The sequence below is a fragment of the Chlorocebus sabaeus genome, chromosome X (assembly GCF_047675955.1).
Source record: "Chlorocebus sabaeus isolate Y175 chromosome X, mChlSab1.0.hap1, whole genome shotgun sequence".
Lineage (NCBI taxonomy): Eukaryota > Metazoa > Chordata > Mammalia > Primates > Cercopithecidae > Chlorocebus > Chlorocebus sabaeus.
Window position 1 is genome coordinate 12,124,869 of NC_132933.1, and position 10,568 is coordinate 12,135,436.

The following is a 10,568-nucleotide window of genomic DNA, read 5'->3' on the forward strand; positions in this document are numbered from 1 at the left end:
TTAATTGTATCTTTTATTTAATGTTTAATTGACTAATAATAATTACATACATCATATATTTATGGCATACAATATGATATTTTGCTATATGTTTACATTCTTGAATAATTAAGTCAAACTATATTTAAATATCTATCATTTTACATACTTATTTTCTGTGGTGAAAACATTTAAAATCTACTATTTCAGCAATTTTAAAACATGCAATAATTATTGAGTGCAGTAGATCGTTAAATCCTTCTAACTAACTGAAATTTTGCACCCTTTGATTAACATCTTCCCTTCCTCCATCTACCCCATTCCCCTAGCCCTTGGTAACAAGCATTTTACTCTGTTTCTGTACGTTTGACTTTTTTTAAGATTCCACATGTAAGTGTGAGCATGCAGTATTTGTTTTTTTTGTGTGTGTGTGTGTGCCTGCCTTATTTCATTTAGCATAATGCCCTACACATTTATGCATGTTACTGCAAATAACAGAATTTTAGTTTTTAAGACTGAATAGTGTTATATTATGTATATATACCACATTTTCTTTATCCATTAATCCATTGACCCACATTTAGGTTGTTTCCATATCTTGGCTATTTTAAATAATTCTGCAATGAACATCAGAGTGCGGATATCTTTTGTACATATTGATTTAAATTCCTCTGGATAGACACAGGTTGAATATTCTTTATCTAAACTGCTTGGGAACAGAAGTGTTTGTAGTTTTAATTTTTTTTCCATTTTTAGCATATTCACATATACATAATGAGACATGTAGGGAATGGGACTCAAATTGAAATACAAATATGTTTGCTTCATATACTCTTTATACACATAGGCTGAAGGCAATTTTATATAATATTTTAATGATTTTATGCATGAAGCAAACGTTTGTATACATTGAATCATCAGAAAGAAAATATGTCGCTATCTAAGCTACCCACGTGGAAAATCTGTGGTTGTTTGTCATCACCATCATTCTGCACTCTAAATTTGTATGCTACTGATAAGCAATCATTTTCTCACATGTATTCACACATAAATACTTAATGGTAAAAATTATGACATGCTGTTAATACAGTGAAAAATAATATGCTCAGAGTGACAAAATAGCACAGTAGCATCATCATCATACTTCTATTAACTGTTAAACAACAAATCACAGCAGCATTTTAGTTTCCACCCATGATGCTGTGTTTTGATTAAAAGGTTATAGTACATTGTGTGTGTGTATTTTTGGTTTTGGCTTTTTTTTTTTTTTTTTTGATGAGAAGAAACATCAGAAGCAGTTGAAGGACCAGGAAATGGCTTTTAAAATTTTTCCTCCAGATTCATTTGTCTCATTAACAACAGTTTTTGTCTTAGAAGTCTCTCTCTGATTTTATAAACAGACATAATTTCTTATTCTATTATGAATGCGCACATTCTAGTCCTCAATAAGACTAGTACACATTTTCACCATGTTATCTATAGGCCCTTCTTTTTTGCAGTGTTAACAATATCATCTTCATTTTGATTATTATCAAAATCACTTTGATTAAGAGTCATTTTGGCTATTTCACCATCAGTCAACGAATGAACTACTGGAACCTCATTAATGATATTAAAAATTTCTTTGATGGTCACTTCTTCCATATTACTGATGGACTCTGAGGGTATATTTTTTGCATATGTAAGGAGGTCAGACATTGTTTTGTTCTCACTTTTCATACGTAATTATTCAGTCACTTCCTTGTTTACCATCATCACTGAAAATAGTTGCAGGCCAGAGGTTGTGCCACGCATGCACAACTGTATCTTTAGTCACTGTGTTCCAAGGGTTAGCAAAAACATATAGGACAACCTTCATGCTAAACTCTTTCTGGAAACCTCCCACACCCATGCCTCTGTTCACTGCTGTGAGCATACTGTTCAAAAAGTGTCTTATATTTACTCTTCATTGACGCAAGGATACCCTGGTAACATGGCTGAAGTAAGAAGTCACATTTGGGGAAAAGTACATTGCACAAACAGTATGTTTGATGATAATTTTAGCTAGAGGATGAGCAAAACAGTTATAAAGGAATAACAAAATCTTGCAGTCATTTTCCACTCAGCTTCCCTGCAGTGAGCATGAGCTGCTGGTATAAAATTGTTTGAGAAAAATCAGAAAACATGTCCCTGGTGACACATGCCCTTTTGTTAACATAATAATGGATGAGTACTAAATTCACTCCTTTAAACCAGTGAGAATGCAAGCTTTTGCCTATCACAGCAAGTTTAGTCTCATGCATGCCTGCTGCATTAGTAAATCCTAACAGAGTTATTCTGTGCTTTGCATCCTTAATTCCTGTCTCTTCGCCTGTAGTCTGTGACTTTCTGGGGCAATAATTCCAAAACGTGATATTTTATCATCATTGTAGACTTGTTCTGACATCAGATTTTCATCAGCAATGACCTTGGTAAACTTGTTATTGAATTTCCCTGCTGCTTTATGACAGCAGATGCTTTATCACCACAAATTTCTTTTTTTAAAATTTTTATTATTATGATTATACTTTAAGTTCTAGGGTACATGTGCACAACGTGCAGGTTTGTTACATATGTATACATGTCCCATGTTGGTGTGCTGCACCCATTAACTCGTCATTTACATTAGGTATTTCTCCTAATGCTATCCTTCCCCAATGCCCCTTCCGCACGACAGGCCCCAGTGTGTGGCGTTCCCCACCCTGTGTCCAAGTGTTCTCACTGTTCAATTCCCACCTATGAGTGAGAACATGCAGTTTTCTGTCCTTGTGATAGTTTGCTCAGAACGATGGTTTCTAGCTTCATCCATGTCACTACAAAGGACATGAACTCATCCTTTTTCATGGCTGCATAGTGTTCCGTGGTGTATATGTGCCACATTTTCTTAATCCAGTCTATCATTGATGGACATCTGGGTTGGTTCCAAGTCTTTGCTATTGTGAATAGTGCCACAATAAACATACGTGTGCATGAGTCTTTATAGTAGCATGATTTATAATCCTTTGGGTATATGACAAAAATCACAGCCATACTGAATGGATATTGAATTTCTGGATTAGAGATGTTCAAAATGTATATCCGGAAGTGGGATTTCTGGATTATATGGTAATTCTATTTTTAGTTTTCTGAGGAAACTTCCAATTCTTTTTTCTATAATGGGTCTCATTTATTACAGTTTTATATTTTTCAAATCCTCATATAATTATTCCCTTTTTAGTACTCTTTCAGGATATCTTATATATACTTGTTTATTTTTCTCTACGAGCATGACAATCAGTTTTTCTAACTTCCCATAAAACACTGTTAGTGTTTTTATTGGGTTTGTATTAAATTTACAGACTAGTTTATGGAGGATTAATACCATTATGTTTTTGATCATTTATATGTAGGATAGTATATATTGCTTTTCTTCTTTTTTGTCCTTCTTGAGTGCTTTTACAGTTTTCTCTTTATATAAAACTTGCCTATTAGTGTTAACACATCTTACATATTTAGTCTGTTTAATTGCTATTGTTAAGGTGTGACTTCTTCCATCACACTCTCTATTCCATTTCAATAATAACCATATTGGTGGTTATGCAATCATATCAAAGTTATTAATTTCTGTGTATTATTTTGCACTTCACTGATTCACTGCTTTTAATTACTTTTTCATTTGATCTACTTGGATTTTCTATAAATACAATCTTATCACTTGCAAATAGGGATAGTTTCACATCCCTCTCTGCAATTTATATTTAATTTCTTTCAGAGGTCTAATTGCTTTAGCTAGTTATTTCCAAGTTAACATCAAATAATAAGAATAATTGTGAACATTCTCATCTACTTTTTGATTTTAACGTGAATAGATCTATTATTTACTTATTAAGAATAATGCTGCTTTTTGGGTGAGAATTTTATTAGCTTAAGAAAATATCCATGCATTCTTATTTTATGAACTATTTTTACAAATCAAGAAATTGTTGAATTTTGCAATATGCTTTTCGGCATCTATAGAGTCAATCAAAAATTTTTCTTAGGTCTGCTATGATAATGAGTTAAATTATCAGGTATCCTATTACCATACTGTCTTTGTATTCGTGAAACAAATCATAGTCAATATGGATTTGCTCTTTTAATGTGCTGGTGAATTACTAATATTTTAGGTTGAGTTTTACATCTATTTTTCTAAATGAGATTGGTTTAAAGTTTTATTTTTTGTGCTGTTGTTTCAAATTTTCTATGAGTCTTAAGTAGCTTCATGAAAAATAAATAGGTTTAGGCTCTATTTATTTCCATGCTCTGAAGCATTTTTTTTTTTTCAGAGATTTTTTTATTACTATAGGGAATGTCCTTACATGTCTACACTCTATTATTATTATTATTTTTATTATACTTTAAGTTCTAGGGTACATGTGCACAATGTGCAGGTTTGTTACATAGGCATACATGTGCCACATTGGTTTGCTGCACCCATCAACTCGTCATTTACATCAGGTATTTCTCCTAATGCTATTCCTCTCCCATCTCTGAAGTAAACTGTTTTTTGTTTCTTTGTCTTTTAAAGTTAGATGGAATCTTCCAGATAAACCTTTACCTGAGTCTTTTTGTTTCTGTTTATGTGAGGTGGGGTGATCTTTTGGATAATTTTCTCAAATTATTCTGTGCAAATTAGTCTGCTGAGATATTCTATGTATTTTATGGTAATTTTTGGTAAAGCACATTTTTCTAGAAAATTATCTATTTCATCCAATTTTTCACATTTCTTACCATAGAGGTGAAAATATTAGTTTCTCATAGTTTCGATTTTATCAGTTTATTTAATTATTTCCCAATTTTCATTTCTTTATCTCACATATTTGTGGTTTTCGCTAATTAAGTTATTTAAAGAGTTGATTATGTAATGAGAGGGCAGGACAGGATGGTAGAGTAGAACTCTCCAGGGATTATCCTCCAACAAAGACATCAATTTGAACAACTATCCACACACAAAAAAACACCACAAGAACTCAGGAACTTAGGTGAAAGATTATAGTACCTCATTTCAGTATAATAATAATAAAAGATGCATTAAACAGGATATGAAGGACAATTTTACATTACCCATGTAATTTCCTACCTAATTTAATAAAAAATTAAGAAAAAAATGTATTTAAACTGTACTTGAGACCAAATGGACCTAATAGACATGTACAGAATATTCTATGCCACAGCTACTGAATACAGTTTTTTCTCAAATCCACATGAAACATTCTTTCGGTTAGATTATATAAGGCTATAAAACAAATATGAACAAATCTAAGATTTAAATCATATCAAATATCTTCTAACCACAGTTCTATGAAACTAGAAATCAATAATAGAAGAAATCTTGAACATTTTACAAATACATGAAAATTAATCATGCTGTTGAACAAGCAAGTGGTCAACAGAAATAATTAAAACAGAAATTAAAATGTTTGAGACAAATGGAAATAGAAACAAAACATACCGAAGCCTATAGAATATAGCAAAAGAAGTTTAAAGAGACTATTTTATACCAATAAACATTTACATCAAAAAATAAATAATGGTTTCAAATAAAAAACTCAATATTACACTTCAGTTAACTAAAAATACAAGAGCAAAGAGAAACCCAAATTAGAAGAATGAAAGAAATTATAAAGATTGGCTCAGAAATAAACAAAATAAAGAGTAAAAAGTCAACAAAACAGAGAGGTGGATTTTTTAAAAGGTAAACACAATTGACAAACTTTTAGCTAGACTACTAAAATTAAAAAAAGGAACCAAATAAAGCCAGAGATGAAAAAGCTGATATTACAACTGTTACCACAGAAATATTAAGAATCATTAGAGACGATTTTGAACAAAGATATACCAAGAAAACGGAAAGCCTAGAAGAAACAGATAAATTCTTGGAAACAAACAACCTACCAAATTTGAATAATGAAGAAATAGAAAATCCTAACAAGATTGAATCAGTGATAAAATGTTTCCCATAAAAGAAAAACCCAGTACCTAATGGCATCACTGCTGATTTTTCCTATATATTTAAATAAAAATTATTATTCATTCTTTTCAAACTATTTCAAAAAAATTGTACAGAATGGAATTCACCCAAGCTCATTCTATGGGGCCAGCTGGACAGGATGGAATTCTTCCAAACTCATTCTATGGGGCCAGCATTACCCTAATACCAAAACCAGACAAGGACAAAGCACTAAAAGAAAATGGGAGTGTAGGGTAATATCTCTGATGAACATAGATGCAAAAATCCTCAAAAAGCACTAGCAAACCAAATTCAACATTACACTAAAAAGGTTATTCATGATGATCAAGTGACATTCATCCCAGGGTTGCAAGGATGGTACAATGTATACAAATGAATAAATATAATAAACCACATTAAAAGAATGAAAGACAAAAGTATGTGACCACTTCAATAAATGCAGAAGTGTTTGAAAAAAAAAAAAGATATCCTTTTTTTTTTAAACTGATGTTTATTTTCAATCAACCATTTTTCCATGTTGCTTAAGAGCCCGTGCAAGAACAGCTTAAGACCATTCAGTGGTTGCTCCTACCCATTCAGTGGCCTGAGCAGTGGGAGCTGCAGACCAGTCTTCCGTGGCAGGCTGAGCACTCCAGTCTTCAGTAGGGAACTGCTGAATAGGCACAGAGAGCACCTGCACACCTTCAGACCAGTCTGCAACCTCAGGCTGAGTAGCAGTGAACTCAGGAGTTGGAGCAGTCCATTCACCCTGAAATTCCTCCTTGGTCACTGCCTTCTCAGCAGCAGCCTGCTCTTCTTTTTCAATCTCTTCAGGATCTCTGTAGAAGTAGAGATCAGGCACGACCTCCCACGGGCGTTCACGGGAAATGGTGCCACGCATGCGCAGAACTTCCCGAGCCAGCATCCACCACATCAAACCCACTGAGAGAGCTCCCTTGTTGTTGCATGGGATGGCAACGTCCACATAGCACAGAGGAGAATCTGTGTTACACAGAGCAATGATAGGTAGGTTAACATAAGATGCCTCTGTGAGAGGCTGGTGGTCAGCCCTGGGGTCAGTAAACACAAGAAGCAGTGGCTCCCGGAAGGCTGCCTGGATCTGGTTAGTGAAGGTTTCAGGAGTGAAGCGGCCAGCAATTGGAGTGGCTCCAGTGGCAGCAGCAAACTGCAGCAGGGCGCTCTGGCCAGTATTCCTGGAAGATATAACACTGACATCAGCAGGGTTTTCAATGGCAACAATGGCACGAGCCGCCAGCAGAAGCTTCTCCCAGGTCCTCTTCAGATTTATGATGTAGATGCCATCACTTTTCCTTTTACAGATGTACTGTTCCATCTGGAAGTCAAGATTGGTGCCACCTAAGTGGGTTCCTGCTGCAAGGAACTTAAGGACATCCTCCTTCTTCATTTGCAGGACATCAAGGGCTCCGGACATTGTGAAAATTTCCCTTTAAATTATGACGGGAATCCAGAACAACGCCGTATGGACCCCTCTGTAGGTAGCGCGGAAAGGGAGACATCCTTTTATAATAAAAATTCTCAACAAATTTAGTATAGAAAGAATGTGTGTCAACACAATAAAAGGTATGTATGGCAAAACCACAGATAACATACTAAATGGAAAAATGTTGACAGTTATTCCTGTAATATCTGAAATAACAGAAGAATGTTCACTTTCACCACTTTTACTCAAATTAGTACTGTAAGTCTTAGGCAGATCAATTAAGAAAGAGAAGTAAATAAAAGGCATCCAAATTGGAAAAAAAGAAAGTCAAATTTTTTCTGTTTACAGAAACATGATGTATTTTTTAAAAATAAAAACTTCATAGAAACACTGTTAGAATTTTAAAAATGCATTGAAGTTTCAAGATGCAAAATCAACATTAAAAATCATAATATTTCTATATTCAAGCAGCAAACTATCTGAAGAACAGCAATCCAATGTACAATAACTAAATAAAATAAAATTAGGAATAAATTTAATCAAAAGGAGGAGATTTATGCAATTAGTGTTATAAAATATTCATGAAATAAATTATAAGGACACAAATAAATGGAAACACATCCTGTGTTCATGGATGTGAATAATTAACATTGCTAAAACATTCATATTACCAAAGCAATCCATAGACTCAGTGGAATCTGTCAAAATGCTTATGATATTCCTCACAGAAACAGAAAAACAAACTTAAATTTTATATTAAACCGTAAAGACCCTGAATTGCCAAAGAAATACTGAACATAAAAGAGCAAAGCTGGAGACATCACACTACCTGACTTCAAAATATATTGCAAAGCTATTGTAAACAACACAGCATGGTAGTGGCATATAAATATGCATCTTGCCTAATGAAACAAATTAAAGAATAGAGAAATCAATCCATAGACTTAGAGTCAACTGATTTTAAACAAAGGATCCAAGAACACACATTGGTGAAAGGACAGTTTCTTCAATAACTGGTGTTGGGAAAAATGGATATCAACTTGCAGAAAAATGAAACTAGCCTTGTATCTCTCACCACATAAAAAATGATCTAAAAATGGATCAAATGCATATATGTAAGACCCCATATGATAAAATTACTAGAAGACCACATGGACAAAATAGTTTAGGACATTGGAATAAACACAAGGTTTTTTGGATAAGACTTCAAAAGTACAGAAAACAAAAGCAAAAATAGACAAATAGGATTATATCAAACTAAAATGCTTCTCCACAGCAAAGAAACCAATAATAAAACAATCAACAGGGTAAAGAGACAAACTATATAATGGAATAAATATTTGAAAACTGTAATAGTTAATAGCCCATTCTCACACCCCTATAAAGAAATATCTGAGATTTGGTAATTTACAAAGAAAAGAGGTTTAATTGGCTCATGGTTCCACAGGCTATTTAGCAAGCATGACTGTGGAGACCTCAGGAAACTTTCATTCATGGCAGTAGGCAAAGGAGAAGCAAGCATGTCTTACATGGTCCAAGCAGGAGGAAGACAGCGAAACAGGAGATGCTACACACTTTTAAACAACCAGATCTCGTGAGAACTCACTAACTATCGTGAGAACAGCAAGGTGGAAATCTGATCCCATGATCCAATCACCTTCTACCAGGCCCCTCCTTCAATATTGGGGATTACAATTTGATATGAGATTTGGGTGGGGACAAGAATCCAAACCACATCAGAAACTATGCACCTGACATGAAGTTAATTACTACAATATATTAGGAACTCAAGCAAATCAATAGTGAAAATAAAATAATCTGATTTTTAAATGTGCAAAATATCTGAATAGAAATTTCTCAAAAGAAAGCATACAAGTGGTTAAGAGGTATATGAAAAAATGTTCAATATCACTAATCGTCAGAGAAATTACAATCAAAACAACAATAGAATATCAGCTTACCCTCATTAGAATAGCTATTGAGAAGAAGATAAAACATCAAAAATGCTGGCAAGGATGTGAAGGAGAACACATACACTGTTGGTGGGGGTATACATAAGTACAGCCATAATTGGAAACTGTATGGAGGTTCCTCAAAGAACAAAAAATGGAACTAACATATGATCCGGAAATTATACTATTTGATGTATATCAAAAGGAAATAAAATTAGTATGACAAAGAGATACCTGTGCTCTCGTCTTTGTTATGGCATTATTTCCAGTAGTCAGGAAATGTAATCAACCGAGATGTTCAATATAAAGATAAATGGATACAGAAAATACAGAGAGGCTAAGCAAGATGGCAGAACAGAAGGCTCCAGCAATAATCCCCAACAGAAGGATACGAATTTAACAACTATCTACACAGAAAAAAGCAAATCATTAGAAGAACCAAAAATTAGGTGAGCCCTCATAGTACCTGGTTTTATTCTCGTATTGCTGACAGAGGTACTGAAGAGAGAAAAAACAATACTGAATTGTCAACAACGACCCTCCCCCACACCCCAGCTGCGGTAACCTGGTGCAGAGAGTGTCTCTGGGCATTGAGGGAGGGAGAATACAGCAGCAGTTAGGCATTGAACTCAGTGCTGTCCTGTTAAAGCAGAAAGAAAAAGAGGACCAAGCTCAGCTGACACCAGCCCACAGAGGTAGCATTTAAACCAGCTAGCCAGAGGAGAATCTTCTATCCTAGCAGGCTACACTTGAGTGTCTGCAAACCTCACCACTGAGGACTTCAGTGATCTGTGTCTATAAATGAACTTAAAAGTGAGTGTAGGCCATAAAAACTGTGACACTTTGGTAAGTCCTACTGCTGAACTAGGCCCAGAGACGGTGAGTTGGGTGGAGTGGGGGGCAAACCTACTCAGACACCAGCTGGGACAGCCAACAGACTGCTTACATCACCTCTTCCGTAACCTACACAACTCCCAGATCCAAAGAAGATCCCTTCCTTCTGCTTGAGGAGAGAAACAAGTGGGGAGGACTTTGTCTTGCATCCAGGATACCAGTTTGGCAACAGCGTGATAGGGCACCAGTTAGAGTTGCGTCTGGCACTTAAAACCTCTCACCTGCTCTCCTGTCATCTTGTGAAAAAGGTGCCTGCTTCTCCTTCTGTCATGACTGTAAGTTTCCCAGGCCTTGC

The 10,568-nt window shown here is 34.8% G+C and overlaps 1 protein-coding gene across 1 annotated transcript; it reads right to left on the bottom strand.

Moving 5' to 3' along the window:
- Positions 1-6,493: 6,493 nt before the first annotated feature.
- On the bottom strand, positions 6,494-7,433 carry LOC103232697 (small ribosomal subunit protein uS2-like). Its single transcript, XM_007992883.3, has one exon. The coding sequence runs from the start codon at positions 7,416-7,418 to the stop codon at positions 6,531-6,533; it is 888 nt and encodes a 295-aa protein (XP_007991074.3). The 5' UTR covers positions 7,419-7,433; the 3' UTR covers positions 6,494-6,530.
- Positions 7,434-10,568: the final 3,135 nt, after the last annotated feature.